This window comes from Battus philenor, unplaced genomic scaffold, assembly GCF_028537555.1.
Source record: "Battus philenor isolate CCGP_79_NKW_IND1 unplaced genomic scaffold, ilBatPhil1.0.hap1 SCAF_15, whole genome shotgun sequence".
NCBI lineage: Eukaryota > Metazoa > Arthropoda > Insecta > Lepidoptera > Papilionidae > Battus > Battus philenor.
The window spans coordinates 8,214,981-8,231,687 of record NW_027181677.1 but is presented as its reverse complement, the minus strand read 5'-3'; the positions used below and the strand labels follow the sequence as shown (position 1 = coordinate 8,231,687).

At 30.1% G+C, this 16,707-nt stretch overlaps 1 protein-coding gene and 1 long non-coding RNA gene across 2 annotated transcripts; both read left to right on the top strand.

Moving 5' to 3' along the window:
• The first annotated feature begins 11,375 nt into the window (after nucleotides 1-11,375).
• LOC137918685 (uncharacterized) lies at nucleotides 11,376-12,922 on the top strand. The gene is made up of 4 exons (XR_011106707.1): nucleotides 11,376-11,520; nucleotides 11,594-11,668; nucleotides 12,298-12,420; nucleotides 12,899-12,922. It is a non-coding gene; the product is annotated as an uncharacterized lncRNA (long non-coding RNA).
• A 193-nt stretch (nucleotides 12,923-13,115) lies between these two features.
• Nucleotides 13,116-14,994, top strand: LOC137919001 (uncharacterized). Its single transcript, XM_068761961.1, has 6 exons — nucleotides 13,116-13,236; nucleotides 13,721-13,789; nucleotides 13,865-13,924; nucleotides 14,585-14,602; nucleotides 14,696-14,794; nucleotides 14,866-14,994. The coding sequence occupies exons 1-6, from the start codon at nucleotides 13,116-13,118 to the stop codon at nucleotides 14,949-14,951; spliced, it is 453 nt and encodes a 150-aa protein (XP_068618062.1). The 3' UTR covers nucleotides 14,952-14,994.
• The last annotated feature ends 1,713 nt before the right edge of the window (nucleotides 14,995-16,707 follow it).

Genomic DNA, 16,707 nt, shown 5'->3' with positions numbered 1-16,707 from the left:
TCAATATGCAATTTGAAAATATTAAAAACATTAACATTTCATAATTCCCTAAAAGACTACATAATGTAAAAATGTTATTACACTACACAAGACTATTTACATGATACTACGACTTTTGCACATAATTGGCTCCTAAAAAATATTGAATAAAGAACTGTGTTTTACAGATTTTATTTATCAATATATACAAGTTAAGAAGTTAAAGAGAAAGTGTTATTCAGGCTGTTTTCTTTAAATTTGTACAGATTTAGGTAGATTCAAATTTTATGTCTAGCAACCCAATTGCCTCGATGACCTCTGTCATTATCATGTCGTTAAAAAAAATATTCCAAATAGCGAATTGTTCGTAAGTAGAATATGTGAAGTCCGTAGATCCGTACGCTTCCTCTATAGCCATTCATACATCATGTCTCGCTAGGTACTTAAAACATAAGACATACATATGTATTTATGTAAATAATTTAAAATTTCAATATGTTTCATTTTAAAACAATTATAGTAAAGAGTTCATATTTCTATTTAAATTACTGTTTCATTATTAATTCTATTCAATCCTTACACATACCTTAGGATTTTTTAACATTAGTCATTATATCTAGCCAGGTCTATGAATCTACTTTATATTTTTATATGCTTTCGCAGTAAATTGAAGCAAACTATAACAGATTTATTTAACATAAGGTCCGAAAAACTAAACTGACCGAGTTTCTTCTGATTATTCTCGGATCAGGACGTATTTGGAACTCTTTTTGCTTTAAGTGCTAGTATGTATCAATTTGAGCTCTTCTAGCAGTGTTCTTTTACTATACACAAATTAATAAATAAATCACAATAAATTACTAAATCGGGTCGTTTAATACCTTAGCTATAAATTATTTTTGCTTAAGGTTTATTTACATAACTTTATACTTCAATTGTCTCTGAAAAAGTATTTTTATTTAATTAGCATTTTCACAAACTGATGCTTGATAAAAATGAATTCTGTCTTGAAACTCATCGTTGCTAATCTGAGCTCTCTTGAATACTTTGCGCCCAATCTTTTTCTTGATGGGCTCGTAAACCTTTAAAACAAATGATTTTATTTTATCAAAATTAATTTAATGTTAAATACTAAAATTAAAGTAATTTAATTATTTATTTTATAATATTATTTATTATAATTTAATATATATTATATGTAAAATATTACTATTTATATTTATGTTTAACAATTTATTGTTGTGATAATTAATTCTTATATTTACTTAAAATAAAGTCCTAAAGTATTTTCTATTTGTCTTTATTGTCACTTTCGAGTGATCAAGCCATAAGATTGAACTAATTTTTATTATAGAAAAACACCAGTTTTCTACGTTCATTGAATGTATTTATCTTTAAATGGAAATGTAGATGTCTCTGTAATAAAACCAGGTACATATAAGCGAAGTAAAAGCTGATTGCGAAAGATAAATTCATTATTTAATATGTAAAACAAGATCTATTAAATAAAGTTATTTCCTTCATGAAGACATAGTAGCGCGAATTATTTAATAAAAAGCATGCTGTTAATAATAAAGTTAGTCCGCGCATTCAGCGTGCAAAAATTACTGCATCAGCGCCTCGACGAAATGCAAATTAGAGGATAGAGGTAAAATACGTGATCCCGTGTACACGAATGGAGGTAAGAGTTCTAGAATGTTCCTAGACATCTTTAATTTGTTAAATGATACACTTATCCGTGCTACTTTTTGACGTGAAAGCTTCTTGTAGACATTTGTGAATACCTGTTTATATTTACATCAGGGTTTTTACTATCGTATTTGCGTGATTTTAGCGTAAATAAGTTTTATAAAATCATATTAGAATGGGCATATAGACCAGATTATAAAGTTATAAATCATCATATGAACTATTCGTTTTTTGATATATTATTTTGATTACATCTTTAACATGTAAACTTATAAAAATTATCAGTTATGTATAACAATTGAAACAGGCAAAGAAACGTTAGTAAAATTTCATTATACCCCTCCCTGTAACGCTAATTTTAATACAAGAGCCCTAGCATTAAGAAAGAATAACCATTTAATGGTATTGCATCGTAAGTGCAGGTTCTTTTATTACTTTTTTCTTCGAAAAGAATCCAAGTTTTTATTAACATTTGCTTACATTTGTATGAATGGTGTATGCGTATCACAATTATATGATATGCGCTATATAAAACAAAAGGATACTTAAAGATTATTTTCAATTTCATTGCAGTAGGAAACGAAGCTAGTGTGACAAAATAATCAAGTATCAAGTATCAGTTAAAATATGCAAGAAAAGTTGTTGATATTTTTTTAAAGTGCGGATAAAAAGTGACTTCATCAATCGAAGTTTCCCGTATACGAAGGTGTAGTTAAAAACGCATTAACGTTTCGGTATCAAGACGGTGGATGCAACCAAAATCAACATGCGTATGCTCCATAATATATGACATTACCTCCACTCTTAAAAGATGCTCTTCCTTACTCCCAATCCGCAATTATGTATTTACGATAAATTACGCGTTTGGTCCGCCGTTCCCAAGTACAAAATATCGTAATGAATAATATCATTGTTGAAGTTTAGACTTTGGTGTTAAGGCAATTAGATTGATTTTAATGTTTTTATAGATTAAACAAAAGCTTTTTAATAATAGTTTGCTCCCGTTTTGAGATTATTCTAAAAGATACGTAGTGGCCGCATGCAAAATACTTCCCGTTGAGATATGAGGATCGTCCAGAGCTCGTATAATATTTAAAGTATTGGAAGCCACACACGACGCCACCGCGCAACTCTTACGGTATTGCGTTAAGTAACATTCCTATTCCTTTATGTAGTTTATTCGTCTTTTAACTTCGCGGTATAGGATCACTCTCCATACCTTTTTCTTTATCGGGCAAACGGGCTACTTTTTGCGAAAACACTTTTTATCTAAGTTAAGCTACTATTTGCTTTAAAATTCTCTAATCTAATCTTAGATGTCTCTTAAACTAAAGTGCCTAAATTGGCAAAAAGAACAAAAAACTAGCAATGAAGTTAAACGTGTTCGCAGTTGCTAGAAAAAGTCAGTAGCATACCAAAACCGGGATGGAGACCACCCGTGACCTCGGAAGCGGAACCTCCCACACCACGTCACGAGTCTACAATCGAGTGATCTTAATTATGAACGTGTCGATTATCATCTTAAATTTTCTACCTTAAAAGGTCTATAAAGAGTCGCTAAGAGTACGCAATTTATTCGAGATTACGCCCGCCCGCCGTCCTTATGTCACGACGGGCTTACGAGGCGCGCGGACACTTCTGTTTACAGAGCCGGGATCTCCGCGCGGGACTTGCGTAATCGCAATCTGCGCCTTTATAACAGATCTGTGCCCTTACATCACATAATACTAACAGCACTGCCTTTCAGTAAACAATGAAAGAGAATTACGCGAAGGGGCCATGGTTTACGACAGAAGATAAAAATTAAAATCATTATGTTGTAAATGAAACGTATTACAATTTCTTTAATTATTTTATTACAATGACAATTATCATCACAGAATTAGTAAGATGAAAAACATATTTTATCAAATCATATAGTAAGCACGCGTCACTTAAATTTCATTTATTTTCTGTTCATTACGTGCAACTTCAACATCATTATCATCATTCGTCCGCTTATCGCGATGTTAACAAGGCCATTATCCACCACTTTGTGGAAGAACTTTATAGCACCAGCAGCCATCTGTTTTGCTCACTATAAGGGTTACCCACTGCCACTTGAAGTTTCAATGATCTGAGTAATATCTACAAATAAATAGTAATGCAGCTAATCTAAAACTAAGATCGATTAGTACAGACAACATAAAATGAAGTAATTTATACGCTTCCACTATAACACCGATACATCGAACACATTTCAAGGTTATTCATGTAATATATTATTTCGAACCCTAAATATGACAATCAAATTTTTGCCTTGACATACAAATTATGATTTATGAGCATAATTTAAAAGTATAAACCATAAAACTTGACAAACAATATTTATTACATATAGCCGTATCTCGGTAAGTGTAATTTTCTAAGTAGTTTTTAGAAGTTCATTGATTCTAATATTTTATGCATTTAACATTACATTATCAGATTAAGTTACACTATTTTTACGTAACAAACTATATACATATGTTTCGTAAAGTTTTGCACTAATATAAATCTGGTTCGCTGAGATTTTACACAACTACAAAGTCTCTAATTCTTTCATTTACGCAAATCATTTAAGATCGACGCGTATTAAATCTTAGCTATATATAATTTTAATTAATTCAAGTTGGCCAATATTATTTATTCTTTCTAATAATTAAACAAAATGTATCGTGACGATGCTACCTAAGTGTAGAACGGCGGAGGGCCTTTGCTGTACCAGGTTCGAATACCGTCTTGCGATGGTCTCCGGTATCCCGCTATGGTCACATCACGCGCTGGCTATCACTGTTATAACGCAGTTACCCGCGGCTGCGCGGCCGCTCCTGCCGACACCGCCGATACTGCTCTACACGCCGGCTTCTACACTTTGGCACTAAAGATTTTTTATTATAACATTTAATTTTTCTTATAAAATATATGTTACTTCTTTCTACGTATATCTTCATGTAAGATATTAAAATTAATCACAACTAATAATCGTATAGTTATTATAAACGCAAATGTAAAATAGTTATATATTATTTTTTTTTAGTTTTTTTTTTGCTTGCGGAAGATTTGGTTAATAGATATTTGTATGTACAAGAAATAAAAAAAACTGCTTGAATTTGTATTGGACTCTTTTAGATCGGCTCGCGTTAGGAACTCTCGTAGCCACAAGTTTAATTAAATAATTAAGACACTTTGTAAATTAAATTTGAGTCTAGTCTTGTAGAATTGTGGTCTTTTTCCAGTCTTCTCAACAAGTAAAAAGCAATGAGAGTAAGGAACGAATCACTTTTTAATTTTAATTTAAATATCGTCAATGTTATTCTATCATTTTGTCCGCAGTTTTCATAAGTAGCGAATACGCGGATACTGTATAGTTTATAATTATGATATTATATATTCTCATAATCAAATTATTGCTTCAGAATCAAAAAGAAATTATTTTAATATTTGTGTAGTAAATTTTTGTGTATCGGGGAACATACAATTTCACTACTTTTATTTTGCTCCTTGATTAGTTTGTTTAAAATATTCAATTTTTGAGAGTTGTTCACCTTTATTAAAATTTATAGTTTGTGAAGAATAATTGGCTTTAAATAAAATTTTTACGTGAATAACACTTGCTCGAAAATAAAGTGACAATGTAAGCAAAAACTCCTTTATTGAAAGGTTTTGACGGTTTCTCTTCAGCTCAGTAGAAATTATTGAAGCGAAATGCAATGTATCAATTACGTTTAGTCATTGTATACACTTGGAGCGAGTGTGATTGCGGCTTACTACAGATAAGGTAAATAGCTCATACAATTGTTAGAATGGAAGACTCCGAGCCTCTTTTGTTAAGGAAGTAGTGTCTAATGGGCGAGTGTAGCCACTGGCTAGACTTACATGGTGTCGATTGCTATGCACCGTTGGTACCAAAACGGAAAGCCTGTTGCCTACTTAATGCTATACCATCGGCACCGACGATCCAATTTGAATTTCGTATAAAAGGCTAAACTGCTATTCTATCGATTGCTTTGAATATTCTCGAGGTTTAAGTAGACGTTAAAGATGTGTTTACGTCTTTATTTCTAGGTGTTATCTGATGTGTCATAATATGTGTTGACGCGTACCGGCTTAACTCGGAGAATTTAGTGTTCCGGCATAATTTTCTCATAAAAACATTACAGTATGGATCCGATACATATAATTAAAGTCCGAGTTTGTTGATCGTGTTTTCCATTTGCGTATTTAAACGCGGCTGTGATGACTTTGTTGACATTACTTTAAATAAAAGTGAAACTAATACCTTTGAATATAGATTACAAATTATAATCTATATTAGATTACAAATTCTGTGTTCACAGTTATGATTTAAATAGCGAAAAATGGTTCAAAGCCTTTATAAAACATGTAAAAGGATTCATACTTGATGAATAATATTAAAATAGTGATATAGTCATATATATGTAAGCTACAACATTTTTTTTGGATAAAAAATGTAGCATCGTAATTTTCGCGTTTTTAAAAATAAATTAACATTTCGTACAATGTTTATTGGTTTATAGTATATATTACTCGGTACTGACACTAATGTAATTAAAATTCTTTTTAATTATGCAGACATTTTGCAATAAAATTATCTAAGTTTTAATTGAATACATTTCTATATATCTTTGTTGCCAGGTAAAGCAACATTATGTGACAACGGTTTTCATCGTTAAAAATCATTATACTTAAAATATCTCAGTTGATGTTTTTAATGATATCTTAGATGTAATTTTATTTGATAGCAGTTCTTAAAATTTTGGTAATGAAATAGATTAGATAAATATTAAGGAATGGGAATGTTTATATAATGTGCACCATTGATTTTTGTGTGTTTTTAAATCTAAATCAGACAGCATACTTTCTTATAATAATATTGATTTTGTTTTAAATCCATAAAATGTATTATTTATTTATAAACTTTTGAAGCGTCTATTATATTTCTTCATAACTAACTCTATTCCAGCTTAAATAACGACAGTGCATCGTAGGTGTCATCAGGTTTTTAATTATATTTATTTTGTTTAATTAACTGCAGAATGTAAACTATTATGAGAAAAACGTAAACATTTTGTGTTTACATAAATACATTTTTCATTATGTTTTTAATAATATTATATGGTAATATCTATGGTAACAGTGATAATATAATAACGAATTATTTTTTTTTTGAATCTCCAACTGCAGCGCATTACTTATGTTTGAGAATAGGATTGAGCAGCATGAAAAAATGAGTAGGTAACAATCGTTTTTACATCGTTAAGTTTGACTATCAGATCACTTTACCATTAATAGTGTACTTCGTTAGTGGTCCCGTACGTGCAGTAACTGGTGTAATTAAATTTGCATAGAAATCTACCTAAATTAGTTCACGGCGATTGCTTGGGTGGAAAGAGATGCACGACTCTCCACGGTTGTTACAGAAACCTAAAATTATATAATTTAAACGAAAATGTTATACTCTACACACTTCTAATCACACTACATTTTTAACTTTAACGAGATTTAATTTTAATAGACAATAAATAATGTATATTCTACATCATTATCAGCATTTTATCCATTGTACATCAATTGCTAGTCATATGCTTCTCCCATAGATTTTCAACAAGGTAAGATGGAAGCTGTCTTCGTCTTCCATCGTCTTTAAAAATATGTAAATAATATAATAAACTCTTTTGTAGAAGATGACTCGAAAAACGGGCTGTAGCACATCCTTATTTAAAAACTTAAGTGCCATATGATCACTGTAAAAATCTGGAAATGTTTACAATGATGACAGTTGCACATATTATAAAATGGGAGTTTTTAAAACATAAATTAAATTAATGTATTGGTTTAATACTAAGTCCTTTCGTATGTAGCCGGTCTGAATTAATCCAAATTAGCTCTGAATGCATTGCGATACGTCGCATATGCAACTGGCACTCTCACGATTGTCGCCGGTATGCGCGACGATAAGAACAATATTAGGTTCGTTCTGAAGTAAGAGCAACTATCGCGATCCACGAGTACAATAATTTCTGTGCCGTAATAAAGTTTATCGATTCTCTTATTAAATTTAATATTACTAAAACACACGCGGCCCACCGTGACGCTCTGTACAACACGCAGGCGAATAACATATGGTATATAAGGAACTTCGGAGAAGGACAATTTACTTATAACAATTTACTTATATCCTGTATGTCTGGATAAGTAACAAGATGTCTAATGTTAGCTAGTTCATATATAGAAATCTGTAAAACAGATGGTGATACAGATGAAGATGGCTTACTATAATTTTATTTAAATTTATTATAATGACGACATTATTTGTATACATTAATTCTTTCGCTATTTTTAAATAGGCATATGTTATATACTGTATCAAGTTAGCATACCCTCGCTTAAGTTGTCAGGGTCCAGTCGTATTTCCTGAGCGTCTCTAAAAACATGGTCGAGGAATTGTTTTATTTCGAAGAAAGTTGTTTTGAAATTTATTCCACCTCCAGAAACAAAATCTCTTATAAAATCGATCAAGGTATATCATGAGGTATGGAGCTTTGTTCGAAATAATTGTTTTTAGCTCGCCTGACGGTTTTGTTTTAGCTTTTCAAAACAAGGTGATGTTATAATTCAAGCGGATTGCTTCTATGATATCGGCTACCAACTCTCGTAAGTTTATGACTTTAACCACTAGAGTGATACTACCGAAGAAAAATAATCATAAGGTTTTAAATAACAAATGATATGCTATATTTTTAGTGACAGTGTCAATATCAAAGCTAATGAATATTTACGTTAGTTGTTTATGTTAAACATTATAAAAATGGATGACAAAGCTTATGCTTTGTGTAGTGATCCACATCAAACACAAAAGCGTCTTGTGAACCACTGTTGTCGGTATAAACCTTACACTTTAATATTTTAATAATTGTGATTAATAGCGTGTTTTGAAAATTTTAAAAGCTGATTTCAACCGGTCTTATAGGAAATCTAGAGGGTAACTTTATATCCGGCAACGGATATCCTTCGGTTTAAACAATGGTGATGAAAATGTTGACAGAGTGTTTTAAATCCATCTATCCAAATTGTTAAAAACAATTCAATAATTGTTAGAAATTTGAAAAGCAGATTTTTTTACTGTAGTTATAGTCCATATATACATTGATAATTTGTATTAATAGTGGGGAAATATTAAAAAAAAAGGTATTAAATATAACCATTACATGCATACATAAAATACATAACTTGTATTGAATTAGACAGTCGGGTATACTAACGCTATCTTTAAGATTCCATTCAAGCTAGACATTAACAATTTCTTACTACGGTGTACTGTAATCTTATTGAATTAAAGTTCATAATGTGTTTCTATGTGCTATTATATGAGGCATTAAAAGGTTATCGATTTACATTAAACTGTAAGCGATCTACAACGTTCTGATAATCAACGCGACATCAGCGCCATCATCTATCCAGGTAAGGTCAGAAACCCTCGTGAATATCTTACAATCGAATTCTGCATCACGGTACTGTTATCAGATACTTTTGTCTGTGTTCATAAGTACCATTTAGGATCTTACCATTTCCTGTGTAGGAGTGAAAAGTGCACATGATTATTATTTATACTTAAAACACGAATAGAAAAGGTAGTCGTTTAATATAACATATTTTATTTGCTTTTCAAGAGCTTTACTTTCATGGCAAAATATTGAGACAAATCTTTTATATACAAATCTAGGAAAATAAACGTCAGCATATTTCTTTTTTAAATATTTTATTTTATTTATTGGTTGGACTGCCAGTGATCATTATAATCACTAGCATATGAATTCAATACACAATTATGAATTGTGAACAAATATTTTTGTACCAATTTTACAAGCCATTGGTATTGTTCCATTCAAATCTAAAGCAATACTAATACTTGGGTTTGAACCTTTGGTAATAAACAGGATATACAAAAATAGTTAAATCTGGTATTAAAAATATATAGGATACAGGAGAGGAAGTATTATATGGGATAAATCAAAGACTATATAAATATAATAAGCTTAAAAATGCGAAGACAACTTGTTCTCGATTAGCTGCGAATTCCTCCGTAAGACATTTATCAAAGAATTGTAACCATCAATAAAACAATGCATTACATAAGATAAGGTAAAGAGAGCAATTACGTATACCGATTGCTATCAAACATTTCGAAGGAAGATAATATCTGTTAATTAGAAACGAAAATACAAATTTGATATCAATGTAGATAATATACAAAAGGCGTAGATAGAATAACTGTCATAACATAGAGTACATTACTAATGAAGCAATTTGCGTTTTATTGCCCGCCAGCGTAACGACTCGATCCGACTTGTGAAAACTAGATTACGTAAAGCCGGCTTACATTTGACTTAATTCGTCTATTTCTAAGTTTTATTTGAACATTTTACAGCCATAATAAACCAATTACTGATTAATTAGTAAATTGTAATAAGGTCTATAAATAAGCTAAAGTCTAAATTAAAACAAGTTTAGAGAAAAATCCATGTACTTACATTAATAGTTAATTACACAAGATTATTGGTAATAGATGTAAAAGCTTTTGAAGGGGAGTATATATAGTTCATTTGCTATCAACTAATGTATTGTAAACAATATCTAATATCAATAGTTAAAGAAACAATAAATAAGGTAATGATAATATTTTACGAAAAAACACATTTAAATTTCGGATAGCTGCATATTAAAATTACTATCATTTACTACCTGCCCCTGCATATTTTGTACTATCAGAAGTTATAAAAAAGTTAATGAATGTAACATATTGCGGACTGAACGCTTTTCGCAGAAATATTAGCTAAAGATTTGCCATTTTCAAACTTTGCCACCCATTTTCAGTTTCCACTATGTATGCTTTAGGCAATGAAAAATAACTAACGTTATAATTGTGCCCTCCGTGGTTACACTAATTTTCATAAGAGTTACAACATGAATAACTATTCAACACATTTATTCTCCAATATCTGATTCAAGTTTAATGTAATAGCTACTTAATAACTTTTTAAACTAGTGCATACACTAGAGCAGTGGTAGCCAAACGGTAGAGGACTAAACCTTGCGAACGTAGGTCGCGGGTTCGATTGGGTGAATTAATTATATCGGATTACCACTGCCGAAAAACAAGTTTCCAGAGGATCAGCAGCAGCGTCCTCTGCGAACCATAGTACTAACCGACCAGCAGGTAAAAAATAGATACTAATATTATTATAGATCGTGTAATAGATCTACTTTATGTACATATAGGCTATATGTTTAGCTGTCATGGCACCGTGTAATAAAGGCCGTAGTACTTTACTACCCGCTTCGTTAAACAAAATGCTATACTAAATATCATAAAGGTTATGTTGTGTTATTGTATGTTACAAAATTTTTTTTTGAAAGTCAAAGAAATTTTGCAGACTAGGTTGCTTGACAGTAGAAACCTCTAGTTGTAAATTTTATCTTTTGCTATTTATTATTGCATCCTGTAATTGTTCAATTTTGACAAGAAATGTAAAGTAAAATATTCTTACTATATTTGAAAATACTTGGGGTTTACTTATTCACTCAATATTTTCTAGAGTAATAAAATTTACGTTTATGGCATATGGGATCATTGGAAATCATGAGTACTGCTTCGATTTATGATATTGTTTCTTTTTCATAATAAAATGAAGCAAAACATTACTGTTTACGTAGTATTTGCAAAGATGTTTATAAGTAGAACATAAATAATTGCTATGAAAATCCTAACAATCTTATTCTTAATTCAAATAAAGTATTACATGTGTAACAGTAAGTATTAAATGTGCGAGTTGAAAATAGTAAATCATGGCACCAATGAATGTAATGCAATCTGTTTTATCAGGTGATAAAATATTTGGTGGAAGCAAACTAGAAAATTTACTTCAGAAATATGTGAAGCCGATAAAGAAAATTTCAGGTACCTCTGATTATTTATTAAGATGGTCGTCAATATGATACAATTAACACTTTTTCCATCATTATCATTTAAGTACTTAATTTGACAACTTTTTAAAATAAAATCGACAATTGAGTACTTTCATGTCATTAAAAAATTAAATTTCGTACGTAGACACTGTTTTTTAACGTAATATTGAGTAAATTCAAAGTAATTTTAGTATTATTTTATTTAATCAATAAATAGTTTATTATTAGTTATAGATGTGAAAGCTTCAAAAAAGATATCGTTTTTTGTCTTTTTATTAACATATGGTAAAACAAAATCTCCAGTATCAAAATAATAAATAACATAATATTACGCATAGAATTTTTTTTCATATATATAGATTCTTTACTCTTTATCCCAGCAGATTGCATTGCCAGAAGTTACTGGCCCATCGTATTCTATTATAATAGAAAAAATAAATAATGAATATAGCATATTTTTAAGTCACCTTATACAGATTGATTGACAATAGGTGCAAGTGTTTTAAGAGTTTTTCCTGACAAATGAGCTACACACTCACCCCTTTAAACTATTTACATCTATAAATAATCATCCCGTAATTTTGCATATGACTCATGTGTAGTATTTTTTTTTTGTTTTAGATCAATTTCCAAATCGGGAAATTGAATTTCAAGTTGAGATAGATGGTAATAAAGCCCGCATTTTATCTTCTCCAAAAAAAACTCCAAAGTATCTTCGATTGCATAAACCAGCAATTTTAATAAGTGAGTAAGATGAAATACTTTTTGTTCAACCTCAAGTTATATTTTACGCAAAGAATAATTTTAATATTATATGTCGACGCGAAAATCTTTGAAATTCTAACTTTAAAAACATATAAAATTTACAACAAACGATTGCTACAACTATCACAGAAACAGCTGTTTTATCTCATAATTATGCATAAGACTACTATTAAATAAATACGCTATTAAATAAATAAAGTTTACGTAGGAAAGAAAATTGTTATTAATATTGACTAAAAATATGACTTTATTATAGCGAAAACCAACCAACTAGTCTAAGATAAGGAATTTATAACCTTAATGTACTTTGAGTAATTGAACAAGTCATATTTAATGAAAAATTTTATTTACTAATTTTAAGTGATTAAGATATCAATTTATTTAACACGAATATTTTCAACTTAAGTAACTAAGAGTATTTTATTATTATTATTAATATGTTTTATATTCATTTTAGCGCGTTCAAATACCGTTCCAGGTAAGTACGACCTTGCTCTTAACAGTAATAAGATATACAATTGTCTTGATACACTAAAGTTCGAATAATAATTATATATTTATATTTCTGATTTTACTAACTATACATATACGAGTACTTAATTCGTTCTTGCGCTGCCTAGTCTTATTTAGCTAGTATATTTTAACAGTCAACCGGTTGAAAATAGATATGAAAAATGAAATTTAAACTTTTAATCTATACATTCTTCATTTTTATAGGTACACCAATTCTTACCAGTGTAACACCAGAAACGGCGACGTCAACCACTGTTGTTGTTAGTACTACGCAAAATGCAGGTATTTTTATCCCATAAGATTATCTTGGACAGTTTCTTTGTTATATTACGTACAAATACAACCTAGCAATATGTAGATTATTTGTTATCATTCAATATATCATAGTATGCCCTATCAGAAATCACTGGTTTTAGGAATAATAAAAAATGTAATAATAATATTGTAAGAAAAAGCATTCCCAAAATTCGGATTATTTTATATTGAAATTAATGAATGTTTATCTTTCTGTCAACGGTGTACTGCCAGATATTACTGACAACAAAAATATTGTAAAATACTCCATACGTCGTGATAGGAAATTGGTGTAAAACTATGAAGATTTTTACTGTAAAGTGAGAAATACATTTACCCCTTTCTAGCTTTTGCACTAATAAATAGTTATTTTGTATACATATCACCTTTTTAAAGTATTATTAAAAAGTACTAAAAAGTGTAGCAACACCTGTATTATTAATTTATTTTAAAATATAAACTACATTCGCAGTTACAGATTCAGAACAAAAGCCAGTATCTTTAGCGGAATTAAAAAAGGCAATTGAAGAATATGATAAAGGTAGCGTAAACGTGAGATAAAAATTCATTAATTTTTTTGATCATGTTCAGTAAATTATTTTTCAAAATGTTGCAGTAAACAAATTCAACGACGATAATCAACCACTGTTAAAAAGAGATCTTTGGATAGCGTTAGGTGAGTAATTATTAAAATTTTAGCTAGTACATGTAACGATACTTCACTAAATTATGCTTCAAAATTTTTCCGGTTTCTGAACTATTGTAGTTGAAAAAAAAATGTTTCAGCATAAAGCTCATGTGTTATTAAAGAAGTTGTTGGCCATGTCGCGAACAAAAACAGGATATGAAGTATAGTCAAAATAGCTGGTCACTTTTTATTATCATCATCGTTATTATTTCAGTCACAGGATGTCATTTGCCGGACACAAGCTTTTCGTATAGATTACTAACAGAACCGGTTAAAACGGTCTGCATCCAGCTTCTTTCGACGTCCTTAAAGAGGTCATCTGTCCACCTCGTATGTCATACGCTGCGATTGTTGGTTCATGGTCTCCACTCTAGAACCTAGCGTTCTGCGCGCTATGTGGTCTGCTCTCGTCTGCTACTTCAACTTCCAGTTGGCTGGGTTATGTCGGTTACATATTATTGCAGTCTTTTAATATGGGTAGACCTTCATTTACAATGTTATATTTTATCGAACCAACTTAATCTCCTTGAGAAAGATTTATTATATATTTTATTAATTTTCAATTTATAATTTTATAGTATATATTTATTATTTGTGTTAGTTTCGTTATGATAATTTAATACAGTGTAAATTGCCTATCGATTACAGGTATGAAATATGGGCTCAGTAAGTGCGGACAATTATCGCTAATCAATTAATAGTGACATTGAATTATAAATATCCACAGCTTGCAATTAACGTAATACCTTTTTTATTTAGAATGCAACGACAATTCTAAACAAGCCCAAACCGAAATAAGATCAGAGGCTAGTAAGAAAAGTAATAACCTTGAAAAGATTTTACAAATTTTGAAAGATGGTATGACTTAGTACAAATTCTTTGGTATACTTTAATGTACTTTATTGTTTTTAAAGTGTCTTGTATTTTAGGAGAAGTGGTGGAACGAAATACACTTATTACGAAGAGCGATGAAAATCTTCAATGGTTTAAATTAAAAATTCCAAAAGAAAAGTAATATAATTTGTTTTTTTTTTGTCACTGATTCAACACACAACACGGAAATGATCACTTATGAAATGACGTTGTAAATGAGAGTTTTCGCAGGAAAAATATGAAATATTTCGTTTATTGCCTTACAATTTTCAAGCTAAAAATGTATTAACGGCCATACATTAACATTTACTATTTCTGGAATAAAGAAGCATTTGAAGGATTAAAAAAGTTTAAGTGATAAACTGTGGGGATAACTAAACGGTTAAGCCCTTTAGTATTTTTACCATACAAATAAATAGACAAGAAAAAAAAACCTTTTTTAAGTACAATACATTTAGAAACAATATCTTGGATCGAAAGGAAAGTGTAATTAACGTCAATAAAATTGAAACCATTATTGGTATTTAGTACACGATTTTCTGCATGTTTTCCTTCCTGCCACAATGGCTTAGAATTAAAATTATTTAAAACTATATTTAAAAACGTCAAATAATATTTTATAAATAAAAGTATTCGAATGGACAGTTATTGTCATTTCAATGTTACTATTTCTCATTATGTTCATTAGATTTTTATTTTTGCTACAATGAATAAATTCGCAAGATCATTTAAGTCAGGACGGTAACATTTGTCATATAAAAACAAGTGAAGGCCATAAGACGGTCTAACACATGGACTGTCGAAACAACGACAGGAGGCTCACTAAATCAAACAAAGAACAAATTAAACCAATCAATTACTTGTACAAGAACTATTATTTAAAGCGCTACTTGACCTCTGGCTCGTGGGGGCAACGTTTTAAAAATTATCTCGAAAGCTCTTTGTGACGCGTGTGTGCTGATCATTTTGTTACATCGTTATCTCGCGATGTTTTATATTAAATCATGTTTTCAATATAAATTAATGATTTAAAAGAATTAAATTTTTCGTATATTTATTCACATTATTATCCACATGGAACCACTTATTGTTAACATTGTTTACGCCATGAGAAGGAAGAGTCAGAATGAGCTCGCCTATAATGGCTTCCTACTATTTAAGATATGAGGGTTCCAAATATGTCCTGGTCTGAGTAGAACCCACATCAAATGCGGAAGTTTTTTGTTGTAACTCCTGCGTATCCTTATAACAGGAGTAGAATAATTTATTTCCGAGCTTAACTATCACTTAAATCTTTCACATTGTAATAAGATTTTTTAAGAGTTTTTTTTTAATACAATACTTAAATCAGAGTCATTACCCGAGAGTACACTTTATTGTTATATTGTAAACTATTATAATTATAGTATTATAAACAATTCATTCTGGATTACCGAAATGTGCATCTAATATTTAAAAAACAAGCTACAGTGTAATCAAGTGTAACTGTAACAACAAGTGATCCAGTTACGTAAAAAGACATCAGCTAAAAGTCAATTGACTACTAGCCTGAATACTTTGCATATCTTTTTTATTCAAGGACACCGTACGTTACATTGCATGAAAACATAAGCTCAAGGTTTGTTGAGGGTACTGGTGTATTATTTAATCCGAGCCTTTTAAATCTGGTTCCTAAGATAGTGTTCTTAAAATAAACGACAAGAGGTTTTTCTAAGAAACTATAAGTAACGAGCTGCTCATAACAATACTCCGTTGTATATTAAGAGCTTTCTTCAATAGCTAGTGAGCACTGAGCTTTTTATAATAAAAAAGTCAATCTGTTTATTAAATACAATAATTGGTCTTGCTGTTTAACGATAAGTATGTGTTACCGTATTTATACATAAACCAACAATCAT

Coding starts and splice junctions, on each gene's coding strand:
- LOC137919001 (XM_068761961.1), top strand. CDS start 13,116: ATGAAATTTAAACTTTTAATCTATACATTCTTCATTTTTATAGGTACA. Junction 13,237..13,720: donor TAGTACTACGCAAAATGCAG/GTATTTTTATCC, acceptor CTACATTCGCAG/TTACAGATTCAGAACAAAAG. Junction 14,795..14,865: donor TTTACAAATTTTGAAAGATG/GTATGACTTAGT, acceptor CTTGTATTTTAG/GAGAAGTGGTGGAACGAAAT.